General features: G+C 44.3%; 1 protein-coding gene across 2 annotated transcripts in view; it reads right to left on the reverse strand.

The window, feature by feature from the left end:
* XYLT1 (xylosyltransferase 1) overlaps positions 1 to 16,330 on the reverse strand; it is a 375,752-nt gene that overhangs the window by 19,223 nt on the left and 340,199 nt on the right. For both annotated transcript variants that reach the window (XM_033235622.1, XM_033235621.1), the window contains 2 exons: positions 13,549 to 13,811; positions 6,781 to 6,976 (listed from right to left, as the gene is read on the reverse strand). In XM_033235622.1, the coding sequence (XP_033091513.1) occupies positions 6,781 to 6,976; positions 13,549 to 13,811 (459 nt within the window). The remainder of the gene's footprint in view (positions 1 to 6,780; positions 6,977 to 13,548; positions 13,812 to 16,330) is intronic.

The following is a 16,330-nucleotide window of genomic DNA, read 5'->3' on the forward strand; positions in this document are numbered from 1 at the left end:
GAATGGCCACAAAACTACTTTAGGGTCATATTTAAGGAAGAGATTTTTCACCAGTTAGGGGAAGATGGGAACCCTCCAGAACACTGCCCTTGGATCCTCCAAAGAAATGAGGATAAACACTTTCCTGAAATCTGAGTTTTAAAACCAAGATAACCTGTGCAGGAGAGTTCTGGAGCAGCTGACAAACAACCTGGATCTTGTTTCTCAACCGAGGAGCATGAAGGGTGAGGGGTGGGGCAGCCTGAGCTAGGGCTCTGCTGCTGTCACATCCTCTGTGACCTCCAAGACCTTCTCAAGGGGCCTCACTGTGGAAGTTCACCACCATCCACTGCAGAATGGTCAATTACCCAAATTCAAATACATATTCAAATTCAAGCTTAACATACTGCTCCCTGGCTTCCAACCAACCAGTGGCTTTCCATTGCATTTATTTATTTATTTATTTATTTGAGTTTATAATGTGTGTGTATATGTATATATTTCAGTAGGCTTTTGGGGAACAGGTGGTGTCTGGTTAGATGAATAAGTTCTTTAGTGGTGACTTCTGAGATTTTGGTGCACCTATCACCTGAGCAGTATACATTGTACCCCATGTATAGTCTTTTATCCCCCATATCCCCCAACCCTTGCCCCTGAGTCCCCAAAGCCATGTATCATTCTTCAGCCTTTGTTTTGTCATAGCTTAGCTCCCACTTACGAGAACATACAATGTTTGGTTTTCCATTCCTGAATTACTTCACTTAGAATAATGGTCTCCAATTCCATCCAGGTTGCTGCAAATACCATTATTTCATTCCTTTTTATGGCTGAGTAGTAGTCCATGGTGTGGAATTTATTCACTCATTGACTGATGGGCATTTGGGCTGGTTCCATATTTTTGCAATTGCGAGTTGTGCTGCTATAAACAGGTGTGTGCAAGAATCTTTTTTGTATAATGACTTCTTTTCCTCTGGTAGATAGCCTATAGTGGAATTGCTGGATCAAATGGTAGAACTACTTGTAGTTCTTTAAGGAATCTCCACATTGCTTTCCATAGTGGTTGTCCTAGTTTACATTTCCACTAACGGCATAAAAGCGTTCCTTTTTTGCCACATCCATGCCAACATCTATTATTTTTAGATTATAGCCATTCTTGCAGGAGTAAGGTGGTATCGTATTGTGGTTTTGATTTGCATTTTCCTCATCATTAGTGATGTTGAGCATTTTTTGGTAAGTTCATTGGCCATTTGTATTATCTTCTTTTGAGAACTGTCTATTCATGGCCTTAGCCCACTTTTTGATGGGATTGTTTTTTCCTGCGATTTGAGTTCCTTGTAGATTCTAGAAATTAGTCCTTTGTTGGATGTATAGATTGCAAAGATTTTCTCCCACTCTCTGGGTTGTCTGTTTACTCTGCTGGTTATTTGTTTTGCCTTGTGGAAACTTTTTAAATTAAGTCCTATCTATTTATCTTTGTTTTTGTTGCATTTGCTTTTGGGTTCTTGGTCATGAAGTCTTTGCCGTAGCCAGTGTCTAGAAGGGTTTTTCCAATTTTATCTTCTAGAATTTTTATGGTTTCATGTCTTAGATTTAAGTCTGGTCCATCCAGAGTTGATTTTTGTATAAGGTGAGAGATGAGGATTTAGTTTCGTTCTTCTACATGTGGCCTGCCAATTATTTCTGCACCATTTGTTGAATAGGGTGTTCTTTTCCCACTTTGTTTTTGTGTGCTTTGCTGAAGATTAGTAAGTATTTGGCTTTATTTCTGGGTTCTCTATTCTGTTCCATTGGTCTATATGCCTGTTTTTATGTCAGTACCATGCTGTTCTGGTGACTATGCCCTTATAGTATGCTTTAAAGGTGGGGTAATGTAATGCCTCCAGATTTGTTCTTTTTGCTTAGTCTTGCTTTGGCTCTGCAGGCTCTTTCTTAGTTCCATATGAGTTTTAGGATTGTTTTTTTCTAGTTCTGTGAAGAACGATGGTGGTATTTTGATGGGAATTGCACTGAATTTGTAGATTGCTTTTGGCGGTATGGTCATAGTCACAATATTGATTCTACCCATCCAAGAGCATGGGATGTATTTCCATTTGTTTGTGTCATCTATGATTTCTTGCAGCAATGTTTTGCAGTTTTCCTTGTAGAGGTCTCTTACCTCTTCTTGGTGGATTTGGGTTTATTCTTGTTTCTCTAGCTCATTAAGGTGTGATATTAGATTGTCTGTTTGGGCTCTTTCTGACTTTTTGATGTGGGCATTTAATGCTATGAACTCTGCACTTAGCACTGGCTTTGCTGTATCCCAGAAACGAATTCGGGAGCATGTTATTTAGTTTCCATGTATTTGCATGACTTTGGGGGTTCCTTTTGGAGTTAATTTCCGATTTTATTCCACTGTGGTCTGAGAGAGTACTCACTGTAATTTTGATTTTCTTAAAATTGTTGAGACTTGTTTTGTGGCCTATCATATGGCCTATCTTGGAGAATGTTCCATGTGCCAATGAATAGCACGTATAATAGAATTTTTTTACCCAATTCTGCAGTCATTGGGTAAAACGTTCTGTAAGTATCTGTTAAGTCCATTTGTTGTAGAGTATAGCATATAAGTCCACTGTTTGTTTATTGACTTTGTCTTGATGACGTGTGTCAATATTACTGTGTTGCTGTCCATCTCATTTCTTAGGTCTAGTAGTAATTGTTTTGGGAGCCCCAGTGTTAGTGCATATATATTTAGGATTGTGGTATTTTCCTGTTGGACTAGTTCTTTTATCATTATGTAATGTCCCTCTTTGTCATTTTTAATTGCTGTTGCTTTAAAGTTTTGTTTTGTCTGATAAGAATAGCTACTCCTGCTCACTTTTGGTGTCCATTTGCATGGAGTATCTTTTTTCACCTTTTTACTGTAAGTTCATGTGAGTCCTTATGTGCCAGGCAAGTCTCTTGAAGACGCAGACACCTGGTTGGTGAATTCTTATCGATTCTGTATCTTTTAAGTGAAGCTTTTAGGCTATTTACATTCCACATTAGTATTGAGATGTGAGGTACTATTCTATTCATCATGCTATTTGTTGCCTGAATACCTTGGTTTGTTTCATTGTGTTGTTTTGCAGGACCTGTGATATTTATGCTTTAAAGAGATTCTATTTTGGTTTATTTTGAGGATTTGTTTCAAGATTTACAACTCCTTTTAGCAGTTCTTGTCGTGCTGGCTTGGTAGCGGTGAATTATCTTAGAATTTGTCTGAAAAAACTGTATCTTTCATTTATGAAGCTTAGTTTCGCTGGATACACGATGCTTGGCTGGTAATTGTTGAGGCTAAAGATAGGACCCTTCTAGCTTGTAGGGTTTCTGCTGAGAAATCTGCTGTTAATCTGCTGGGTTTTCCTTTATAGGTTACCTGATGCTTTTGAGTCTTAAGATTATTTCCTTTGTCTTGACTTTAGATTACTCGATGACTATGTGCCTAGGCATGATCTTTTTTGTAATGAATTTCCCAGGTGCTCCTTGTACTTCTTCTATTTAGATGTCTAGATCTCTAGCAAGGCTAGGGAAGTTTTCCTCAATTATTCTCTCATTATTCAAACTTTTAGATTTCTCTTCTTCCTCGGGAACGCAATTATTCTTAAGTTTGGTTACTTAACATACTTCCAAACTTCTTGAAGGCTTTGTTCATTTTTTATAATTCGTTGTTGTCTTTGTTGGAGTGGGTTAATTTGAAAGCCTTGTCTTCAAGTTCTAAAGTTCTTTCTGTTACTCATTTGATTCGATTGCTGAGATTTTCCAGTGCATTTTGCAATTCTCTAAGTGTGTCCTTCATTTTCAGAAGTTGTGACTGTTTTCTATTTAAGTTGGACTTCATCTTTCTCTGGTGCCTCCTTAATTGGCTTAATAGTCGAACTTCTTGGCCGGGCACGGTAGCTCAAGCCTGTAATCCCAGCACTTTGGGAGGCCGAGACGGGCGGATCACGAGGTCAGGAGATTGAGACCACCCTGGCGAACACGGTGAAACCCCATCTCTACTAAAAAATACAAAAAACTAGCCGGGCGAGGTGGCGGGTGCCTGTAGTCCCAGCTACTCGGGAGGCTGAGGCGGGAGAATGGCGTAAACCCGGGAGGCGGAGCTTGCAGTGAGCTGAGATCCGGCCACTGCACTCCAGCCTGGGCGACAGAGCCAGACTCCGTCTCAAAAAAAAAAAAAAAAAGTCGAACTTCTTAATTCTTTTTCTGGTAATTCAGAGATTTCTTCTTGATTTGAATCCATTGCTGGTGAGCTAGTGTGATCTTCTGGGGATTCACAGTTCCTTGGCTGTCCCATGGAGGCTGCAGGGCAATCCACCTCCTTTAAAGGCTCTATGGATTCTCTTGTCTTTCCTGGCATGTTTCTGCAGTACTTCTGGGAGCAAAAGTTCAAAAAGTTCATGATGTGGGGCTCCACACACTGCTCTGTCCATCCGAGTGGGAGCTGCAAGTTCGTCCTGCTTCCTATCTGCCATTTTCCCTCTATCTTTCCATTGCATTTAAAATACAGCCTGAACATCTTTCCAGGGCCTGCAAGACTACTCCCTGAGGCCTCTTTCCTACCAGTTTCCTTCTCACTTGCTGCACTCAATGCATTGGTCTCACTGCAACTCGAGTACTCCTAGCTCATTGTGAGTGCCTCAGGGCCTTTGTATATGCTCTTCTCTCTGCTCCAGATCTCCCCAGGACTGGTTCTTTTACAGGCTTTAGCTCTGCAGTGATCTCCTTAGAAAAGCCTTCCTAGATGAATCATTCTATCGAAGGTTGTCCCCATCAAGGTCCTGAGTCCCCAGGAATCACATGAATGCAGTTTTCTCTAGAATACCTGTCATTAGCTGAGTTGTTTTTGTGTATCTGTTTGCTCACTTATTGGCTGACTGCCCCACTGGACTGCAATTCCATGACCACAGGGGCCTGGTTTGTCTGGTTCACCACGATCCCTCCTGAACCTGGCACATTGTAGGCACTCGGTGACTACCTGCAGAAACAATGAGCATCTTTTTTTTCCAAGTCAATAGCATGAAATTCCCATGGATTGGAGAAATGTATCTGAGCTGTTCAGCCACTTGCTGTGAGTCAGGCACGATGCAAGGCCCTGGGATGGTGCTAACTCCAAGGAGATCCTAAATAGCCTACAGAGTGGCCCTGTCGTTCTTCCTTCCCTTTCTGTTCATTTGCCATTAAAATTAAGACTTTAGAAAAAATTCACAATACAAGTGAGGGCTCTCGGCATCACATGCTGTTATTTTTGCCAGTGATTTTGATGGTTCTCGCACCAAGGGTACCAGACCTGTGTAGTGAGGACCCTCCCCCAAAGCACTAGCCATGGCGGGGGCAACATCATTTGTCACTGCCGGAAGTACCCAATTGCCCAACAGCAGGCTGATAGGGAGAGCCCAGACACCAGGCATTCATCTCTTTAATGGGACATTAATGTTGTCAATTGGCTGCTCAGGCTCCTAGCACAGAATCCAACTGGGGCAGTATCTAATTGCCCCCTGACACCAGTAATTTATGGAGTGGGCTCCCTTGGCAGCTCATATCCAGCAAATCCACTAGGAGTCTTAATTGAAAACACTGGCTCAACAAGAAACTCTCACTGGTGCCTGTTTTTCATGGGGATACATACATTTGCTGGAGCACAGGTTAGACAGGGCCACAGAAGCTAGAGAAGGACTGTCAAGGAAAATATAAGCAGGTGGGACTCCCCCTCTCCCCAAGATACTCTTAGCCCCTCAAGATGTACCATAGTCTACAATCAGACTCTTGGTCCCTAATCCAGCAGTCAGAACCATTGAGACAAATTACCTCCTTAGCCCTTACAAATGTGAGAAAGGCAGAAACTAGGTGCTGCAGTTTTGTGTGAACAACACGCACCAGGCTTGATCATGCTTCCCCTTCCTTCCTGCACCATGACCCAGGTACAGTCACATACTCATTCAGAAGTCTTACTCAACATCTATAAATACCCTGTACTCTCTGTGTGCTGGAGATACCGCAGTGAAGAGGGAGACACAGTTCCAACTCTCCTGTGAACAATCAATGAGTGACCAGATAAAGCAACAAGATAATTTTAGATAGTAAATGCTACGAAAAAGTATTAAAATAGGGAAGGGTTGAGTGGAGAATGTAGTTATTGCAGCAGCTTAAGTGGGTGGCCAGGGAAGGCTTCTCTGAAGGTATATCATTTGGATTTAGATCAGAATGATCAAAAAAAAAAAAAAACTAGCTATGTGACCCATCTGTCCATCCATCCTTCCTTCAATCCATCATCCATCTATTCATCTAATCATACAGTCAGTGATTGATCTGGTACTTCCCTTGAGCGAATCCAAGGATGCTAAAACCTGGGGAGACAAAACCACAACTCAGCATAGGATTTGTGGCCAAAGAGACCTAGGTTGAATTTTGAGCTCTCCCACTTCCTAGTAATCCAGAAAATCTTTGGATCTCTATCAGCCTCAGTTCTCCATTCTGGAAAATGCGACTAATATTACTGACATTGGTTTAGGAGTCATCACTGGCTAGTATAAAAAATTCAGAGGGGCAGAAATTTACCCTAAAAAATACATCCGTGTTCCAGTTGGTTTCATCTTTCCCTGTTTAAGATGCTGGTGAAAGTGACTGGGGCCGGAGAGCCTTCTCCAGGCACGGGGTTAGCTTAGCTTTAGGGCTCTCCAAGTCCTCTTCTCCTCCATCTCCAACTAGAAGTCTCAGATAGTAGAGTGGAATCTGGCCAAGGGAACTGCAAAATACAACGAAATGTGACAAGACCTGGCCTCTTACCTCGGAAAACTGAAGCCTCCCAAAGTCGCTGGGTGGGCTTGCGATCTTGAAGACTTTTTTTGGCATCACCCAGGTCTCCAGAGTCTCCAGTTTGCTCACGGCCAGATTGGTAGCATGATGCTTGATCAGAAAGCCCTGGAAGCGGTCGGCAAGGAAGTAGAGGTGGACAGATGCTGGGTGGCCCATTGGGTAGTACCTGAAAACACAGGCGCTCATGGGTTAGGGCCCAAGGTGTGTAGGATAACAGTGAGGCTCCCCATCCACCAAGCTAGTTTTGTTCCTAAAGCAGGCCCCATTGTGTACAGTGCCTACCATTTTCCTTGCATCTGTCTGAAAGCTGCTCCCTATGTATCTATGATCTCAATGACTAGGAATACTTTTTTCTTTTGCTGATTATAAATGAAAACCGTGCTGACTGTAGGAAAGCACAACAAAGAAAGTAAAATGACTACTTTCCATGCCTCTTCCCATACATAATGTCCATTCACAGATATTGAGTCCTCTGGTGCTTGGTACTGGGCAGTGAAAATGGGGTGTGAACACTGTCATGTTGATGGATTTCCCTTTGGCCTTATTTCCTATGCATCTATTTGCATAAATACTACATAGTTGGCATCTATCTATCCTAGCTATTATTCTGTCTTCTTTGCATAGTATTTCCTGAGGATTATCACATCTTTGAAAAGTCTCTGAAGACATGGTTTTGTATGTGTTGATGCTCTGTGTTTCATCATCGTTAATACCAGATTTTATAAAGCAAGTTCCCTATCACTGGATGATAACTCTAATTTTTTGCTTCTCTAAACAGTGCTGCATTCAACATCTTTGACCAAAACCTTTCATTTGTCTCCCTTCTGTTTAAATCTCCGAGGCTCTTCGTGTCTGCAGCTTAACTGTTTCAGAAGTACTGATTTATTCTCTCACAGTCCTTACCACTCACACTGGTTATCATCATTAACAACGATTGCCAATCTGAGATAAACACACATGCAACAGTGGCTTGTTGTTTTAAAATGCATGTCTTTGATCCACAAAAGCTTGCTGGCTGAAAGGGACAGGGTAGCGAAGCGGCGATGTCCAGAGAACAGGGGGAAGCAGGGAGCAAAAGAGGAGGGAGAACCTTGGAGGAGTCCCGCTTGGTATCTTTCCTACTTGTCAGATAAAAAGCTGCTGCTTCTGCAATGTGTAAGTTGCACAGCATTAAGAAGGCGCTTGTGGGTCCTTCATAACAGCATTTCACAAATCATTGTCCCTGCTCAGCTAAACGCAGCCTTCCCTCTGGTCCTGATCTGGAGTTTTAAGTCTTTATGTCCAATTATAACAGGGAAGCTGCCTTCCTTTGTTCACGTATCTCCTGAAATCATTGCCTTGTTACTGGGTTGCCTTCCAGGGGGCATGGAAAAAAAAACGAAACTTGAACAGTCCTCAGATTGTTTGCTGGGCATTCATAGTCCATGCAAACCTGTTTTAAATCTGGACTTTGGGAGTGGACAGTCCAGGGATTGTGCTGTCATTCCACCACTGCAGCAAAATCTAGGCAGGGCTGTCACAGAAAACCTGTGATGATAGAAATGTTTTATTTATTTATTTGTGAGACAGAGTCTCACTCTGTCACCCAGGCTGGAGTGCATTGGCTCACTGCAATCTCTGTCTCTCGGGTTCAAGCGATTCTCCTGACTCAGCCTCCCGAGTAGCTGGGATTACAGGCATCGGCTACCATGCCCGGTGAGTTTTTATATTTTTGTAGAGAGGAGGGTTTCACCATGTTGGCCCGACTGGTCTCAAACTCCTGACCTCAAGTGATGTGCCCGCCTCGGCCTCCCAAAGTGCTGGGATTACAGGTGTCAGCCACTGCGCCCGGCTAAAAGTTTTTTATTTCCACAGGATTTGGGGGGAACAGGTGGTATTTGGTTACATAAGTTCTTTAGTGATCATTTATGAGATTTTGGGGCCCCCATCTCCCAAGCCACCAGCAACGTGCTACTGCTGAGCACTTGAAATACGGCCAGTGTGACTGAGGAACTGAATTTGAAATTGTATTTAGTTTTAGTTAATTTACACTGAAATAGCCACGTGTGGCTACCGTATCGGACAGCAAACATACAGTCAGGAAAGAGCCAGTGGTCGCCTGCAGTCATGTCCCCAAATCTCCCATCTCCTGTATCTTATGCTCTCTTCCATGTGACTTCACAAATTTCCTTGTACCTGGGAGGCAGAACCTATTTTTCTACCTCTGGAATCTTCTTTGGACAACAGACAGCGGTAGAAGGGCTGTCCTGTCAGTTCTAAGGCAGGGCCTCAAGATGCCTTGCACATTTCTGTTTGCTTTCTTGCTCTCTCGAGGTCACCATGAGAGCATGCCTGGGCTAGCTTGCTGGAGGAGGAGACAACATTTGAAACAGCAGAGCTACCCGAGTTGTCCCAGCTGAAGCCATGCTAGGCTCTGGCAACTATTCCCAGCCAAGGACCCCAGAGCCACTTCCCGACCTGCAGTTGGCTGCAGATACAGGAGCAAGGCCAGCCCAGACTGGGAAAACTGTCCAGCTCATCTGCAAACTTGAGCGTTACATAAATGCATATTGTTTCAAAACACTGATTTGGGAGTTGTTGGTTACACAGTGTTATCATGACAATAGACAAGTAAAGCACTGCCAGTGCATGTTCTATGAGGTGGGTGAAGCAGGAGAACTTGCTGTCTTTGGAGTCAAAGGAAGAAAGTGTTTCCAGAAAGCAGCAGTCAAAAAAATTTAGAAGTCAATCTTTGATTACTTGCCTCCCTTCACTTTCTTTTCATTTTTTGAGATGGAGTCTCACTCTGTCACCCAGGCTCGAGTGCAGTGTTATGAAATCGACTCACTGCAACCTCCACCTCCCGGGTTCAAGCAATTCTCCCTGACTCAGCCTCCTCCATAGCTGGGATTACAGGTGTGAGCCATCACACCTGGCCCCTTCCATCCTCTATTCTCCTTATACACTGCCAGAATCCTGGTCCAAGCCACCATCATTTTGTACCTGGGCCTCTGCAGCAGCTTCCTTAATTGTCACCCCCTCTTACTTTTGCCCACTATAACCTGTTCCTACAGTAGCCACATCCATCGTCCCCCACTTAAATGCCACAAGCACCTTGCTTTGTGCTTGCAATAAAATCCAAACTCCTTACCTGGTCCACAAAGTCTGGCCGCTTTCTCTAGCCTCCTTTTGTTTCCAGCTACCCTAATCCACCACACCTTCTGGCCACTGGGACTTTATTTTGGATTGTTGAACAAGCTAAGCTCATTGCTGCCTCTGACTTGTCACTCTTACATGACTTTATCTTCATTTTTTGCAGAGCATTTCCCCTTATTGATCTTATGTTCTGGTTTACCTGTGCTTAGGTACTGTCTTTCTTCACACTAGAGTGGGAGGGCTTTGAGTTCACGGGCCTGGTCAGCCTGGATCAAGGCTGAATTCTCCGTGCCTAACACATAGTCTGACACACGGTAGCTGCTCAATCAGTACTTATTGAAGGAGTGAAAATTCTAAAAGGATTTTCCCTTGAACCTCATGCTTCTAAGTTACATCCACAGTCCCTGTAACCAAGGAGTGAACACAAAGCCCTCTGATGCCTCATCTTGACTGTATTTGGTATCCAAGTAATGACAACCGTTCATGTCTCAAAACAGAAAAATAATCAAGATGCCATACAATTATCTACAGGAATGCAACCGAAGTATTCGTCTGGCCCAAAGGTGTTTTTCTTTCTTATTTAAATATGATGAGCACCGAAAAAAAATCAGGAGATTGGGCTGGCAACTCCTAGTCTGCATTCCCACGGAATGTACCGGGGTTCAGCACCACAGACCTCCAGGTTCCCACGGTCAGCCCACCCTGCAGGGGTCACACTGAGTTAAGATTCTGGTGCTTCGTGTGCCTGGCCCTGGAGGGCATTCGGGGACCTGTAATAAAATGCTGACATCCTTATTTCTGGATGGTGGATGACAAGCCAACTTTATTTTCTTATTCTCTCAATCTGCCATTTCAGAAATTTCTGCAATGCACATGTGTTCCTTGATAATGAGAAAAAAAATCAATAAACATGATTTGATGAAAGGTTATATTATGGACTGGAAAGGCACAATTTGCCTAAAATATCCAGATAAAATGAGGCAAAGTTTTCACTTGCTGTTTTCCCACATGCCCCAGGGCTACAGGGCTAGCAATCCATTCCCTTCTGCCTAAAATATCCAGATAAAATGAGGCAAAGTTTTCACCTGCTGTTTTCCTACATTCCCTTCTGCCTTTTGGGATAAGGGTCTTTTGTCCTGATTTATTTTCAGGCTCCTATTCATAAATACACCGGCTTTGCCCACAGCAAGGCACAACAGTTCCATTACAATAAAAAACGAGGTGGATGCCAGAGGATTCCTGGCTCGAGGCAACGTGACAGCTCACTTCATTCCAAAATGAGTACCGGGAGAAACTTTCAACAACCCTAGATAAATTGGGGGTGTCTTTGGAATGTCCTGTAAGATCATTTACCTTATGATTCTAGGAAGCCTGCGACTGTAATTATTATGGAACGACATTTGCCTTCCAAGTGTCAGGCACTGCACCATGCAGGGATTCTGCTTCCAGACTAGCAGCGGGGAGAGATACTCCCTGGTGATCTGGACCCAAGATACTGCACATGAAGGTGAAGTCCCTGAACTACTTTCAGCTTGGGAGATGGTGGGCGTGGCTATTTTAATAAGTGTCATAGAGGAGGTGGTCCTTGGATGGCTTTGTTGACTTGAGAAAGATTGACTGTGCAGTGGGAGGCAGTGAGCAAACAAAAGCACAGGGAGAGAACGAGGAGTTGTTACCATCACACACAGTGGGTTCACTGTTGGCTGCATCGTAATGGCAACTGGCAACTAAGATACCAGCAATGACCTGAACCCTTAGCAGTTAGGCAGGCCAAGGCGGGCGGGTGGGCGGACCACCTGAGGTCAGGAGTTCAAGAGCAGTCTGGCCAACCTGGTGAAGTCCTGTCACTACTAAAACTACAAAAATTAGCCGGGTGTGGTGGCATGTGCCTATAGTCTCAGCTACTTGGGAGGCAGAGGCAGAAGAATTGCTTGAACCTGGGAGGTGGAGGTTGCAGTGAGCCGAGATCACACCACTGCACGCCAGCTAGGGTGACAGAGCAAGACTGTCTCAAATATAAAGGACTAACAAACACTGTATAACTCATTAGGTAGTTTTTGATGATTATCTCCTTTAAACTTCACAACATCTTATGATACAAAGATGATGAGTACTACTCATTTCACAGATGAGGAAACCGAAGCCCAGAGAGACGAATGCCCAAGGTCAATAGCTTGTAATCAGAGTTTAAACTGCAGGTCCTAGATTCCTAACCAACACTAGTCTCCCTTTAAACTAAATCAGAAACTTTATGGAGAGAGAAGCCGAGGGATGGGAGGAGGTGATGGGACAGTGTCACAGTCCTGCTGAAACCTTGCTGGCCAGGGACGAGACACCAGGCGGGAAACCTGCCTGTGTTTTCAGTCAGTGAACAATCTTCTTCCCCCGAGTCCCGTCGGAGACTGAAGATGGTAGGTTGTTAAACGAACAAGAAAAAGAAGGAGAGTGATTAGAGGCGCTTCTGGGAATCTCTCCTAAGCAAATAATCAGAAAAGAGAATGGGAAAAAAAGGGCTTTCTGCGAGAAGATATTCATCAGAACATTGTTGACAATGGCACATTACTGACAATGGCAACAGTGAAGGGCCGGATAAAGCAAACTCTAGAACTTCTGTTCAGTGGAATACTAGAGGCATTAAAAAGAATCATTATCGTTGCAGAAGCTACAGGGCAGCATGGAGAAATGGGGGCTAAGAGTATAATGCCAAGGGAAGAAAACAGGATACCCAATTCTTGGTGCAATTATGTACATATCCAAAATGCATATTGCTTCAGAACAAAAGAAAGGGTACACAACGTGAAAGGCTTGGCTGGCTTAGGGAAAGAGACGGGAGGAGAAGGGATTATGTTGAATTATTTTCCTACCTCCCCCTCTTCTTTCCACATCTTCTAGAACGCTCTTTCCTGAAGTGTCGGCAGGTAGTGGTAGGTGAGACGATTGTAAGGGGTGGCTGAGAAGTTTCAACAATAGTTCTGCCTATTAATTTTCTTTGTGATATTTTTAGGTGTGATGACATTATGGTGAATGTGTTTCAAAGAGTTATTTTTCAGAGATACATTATTAAAATATTGATGGCTGAAATGATAGGATGTCTGGGATTGACTTCAAACTGATCTGGGAGGAGGCGGAAGGTGGGTGAAGATGAAAATGAAACAGATGAAACACGATCAGCCCTGAGTTGGAAACTGTCGGGGCTGGGTGATGGGAACATGGGGTTCCACTGTTCTGTGTTGCACATCTTTGACATTTTCCATCAAAAAAAGTTTTGTATATTCGTGGCTACCTTCCGCTTAAAACAAATGCTTCATATGGTATGGTGACATAAAGCTTCCTTCTAAAGTATATGTAGAATGAGTAAAATTATTGGGTACATAGGATATCTGGTATCTGAGAAAGTAAAGCACACAGTGTGGCAATGGCTTGGATTGGAAAGGCCATGCACGCTAGGAGGGTGGCGTCAGATGAATTTTGGGCAAAGGAAGAGAGAAAGCATACGGTGCCATTGCACTGCAGATCCCTAAAGAGGAGGAAGGGCCCCTCCTCTGCACCCTGAGCCTCCTCCTGCTTCTCATCTCCCCTCCCTGCATCCCATATAGGACTCACCGGCAGCTGTTCTCCCCATCCGTGTGCAGGGATGTCTCGGCCCGTCGAAGACCCAGGCGGGCAAAGGAGTGGTACAAGGTGAGTGTCACGTCGCTTAGGCTGTGGATGCCATCAGGCTCATCGTAGACATTCTCCCAGTAGGAGCGGAGGCCCGGGGTACCTGCAGGGTAGTTCCCGTACAGGTAATAGTCCAGCTGCCCAATGATTTCCTGATTCACCACAGCTTCGAACTTGCGGGCAAAGAAGGTAGGCCGGGCTGTCTGCTGTACTCATGGGATTCAAAAAAGAAAAACCAAATCAGCAAGTGCTGGGGGTGGGGGGAACCTACGGGCATATCCTGTGGTTAGAAGCAAAGCTCTGCTGGATCCATGACACTTTTTGCACTTCTGTGTTCTCAGTTTCAACATCTGTAGAATGGGTTATAATAAGGGTATGAAGAGGGTTAAATGAGTTAGTCTGTGCAGAGCATCTAAAGCAACGATAGGCACTTAGATGTCTGTTAAATAAACTAAATTTTAGATGGTAATAGCTGGGATGGATCTCAGCCATCATTTAGGTAGAGGTCACAGGCTAGTAATCTAGGGCAAATACAGCCTGCAGATGTATTTTAGCTGGCCATAGATGTATTGCAGCTGGCCATATTTAAAACATGAAAGAGTTCACAGAAACTCTTTTGACTTCTCTTTAAACAGCAATAGATCTGGCAACCCCAGGCCTATACGCCATGTGGTAACAACTGGTTAAAGCTGAATAGCGGCTATTCCTTTAGACAGCACCTAGATTCTTCTGCTCACTGCTGTCTCCACCGTGCCCTATTGCCTCTTTGGTATTTCAGCCAACTTGCAGACTCACAAGGGATCAGAATCTCTGGGACTTTGAAAAATTCAGATTCCAGGCCAGGTGCACACCTGTAGTCCCAGCTACTCAGGAGGCTGAGACAGGAGAATCACTTGAACCCATGAGGCGGAGGTTGCAGTGAGCCAAGATTGTGCCATTCCACTCCAGCCTGGGTTACAGAGCAAGACTCTGTCTCAAAGTAAAAGGACCTACTGAGTCAATAGCTCTGGAGTGTAGCTAAAAAAAAAAAATCCAGGTGATTATGATTCAAACTCTCAAGGAAACAGGCCCAGAGACAGTAAGAGACCTACCTGAGAACACACAGCAAGTCCTTGGCAGAGATGGGATGAAGAGTCAGGGTCGAGGGTTAAAGAACTACTAAGCACCTGTAATCTACCAGGTTTTATACTTTATATTCAGTAAAAGGCCAGACAGTAAATATTGAAAATAGCTTTGAAACCACTCAGCTCTGCTTTTACAGCATAAAAGCAGCCACAGACAAGAAACTAAATAAATGGGTATGGCTGTGTTCCAATAAAACTTCATTTACAGAAGCAGGCAGTGGGCTGACTTTGGCCCCCAGGGCTAGAGTTTGCTGACCCCTTGTGCAGGGCTGCAGAAACCAATAAAACACAGGCCTCTCCCTTGAGGAGCTTATTACAGTCTAGTGTTGTTATTGACCTAAATGTGGGTCCAGCCCTGCTTTCATGGTGGTAGATTAATAGCAGCAATAACTACTGACCACACACAATATGCAGGGCAGTGCACTTATATCATTACCTCAAATTTTCCCCATAATTTGGCAAGGCGGGTATTAAGATTCCCATTTTACAGATGAGAAAACTGAGCTCAGAGAGGCAAAGCAGTAGGTACAGACTCACACCCCAAATGCATAACTCCAAAATCTAAGCTTTCTCTACTGCATTACTCCAGGATGGAGGCAACTTAGTACCCTTGGTGTTACTCTAAACATCTCATCGCCAATCTGCTTCAGGAAACCTCTCTGTGCTCTGTGGTGGGTTCCTTTCACAGTAGCACGGTGCAGAGTTAGACCACCTGAGTTCAAATCCTCATTTGGCTACTGTCTAGCTGTGCAGGTGAAGTCACTCAAACTCCCCAGGCCTCAGCATCCTTAAAATGGGTTACTAGCGTAGTGTCTAGCACACAGCATAGGCTGCTATTTGATTATCATCACTAGCCCCTTGTTACCAGGAACCCATGTGGGGCAGAGGCCTGGCCTCAGGGGCAGGATAAACTCCTTTCTCTGCCTGCGATTCTGACCATAGCTGGATCTTCCAAAAGGGCACGTTGCTATATTTATTATTCTTTCTCTTCAAGTTTTCTGCACAAGAACTCTGAGTTCCTTACAGGCAGCAGTGTCTTGACTCTAGCTCTTGGGGGATATTCTTAATCTTTGCTTGCTGTGAGCACATGAGGCAGTCTTCATCAGAGACTACAATGTCCCCGGGATGCCGGGCTAGGATACAAATGCTGGTGCCTGGGGAAGTGTGGGGCTCCAGGAATCACCACATGGAGGTTCTGTGCGCTAAGTGAAGATTCTCTGCGATTAGGACAGTGAGGGATGGGTCCTCTCCAAAGGTGGGAGTTCATTGAACAGGTCAAATATTCCCCTGCAACCCTCTTTCTGCTCAGCAGATCCTGTCTGCCAGCTTAAGGTGGCTGGAGCTGCTGAGTGAGAACCTTGAGGGGAATACGAGTGACAGATAAAACCTGCAGTGTACTCTGCACTCATACAGGCACAAAACCAGGAAGGCAGCAGGGACTACCCCTCCGTACCTCAGTTGCCCTACCTGAACAATAAAAGTGACGTCTGCCCCAGTAAAGCCAATGCCCACACAGCCTGGCACAGAGGAGATCAAACATGAACAGCATCACACACATCGGGGCACCTCGGCTGGGTTATGAGCTTGGCACTCTGTCCCTG

This window comes from Trachypithecus francoisi, unplaced genomic scaffold (assembly GCF_009764315.1).
Source record: "Trachypithecus francoisi isolate TF-2019V2 unplaced genomic scaffold, Tfra_2.0 Lachesis_group15, whole genome shotgun sequence".
NCBI classification, from domain to species: domain Eukaryota; kingdom Metazoa; phylum Chordata; class Mammalia; order Primates; family Cercopithecidae; genus Trachypithecus; species Trachypithecus francoisi.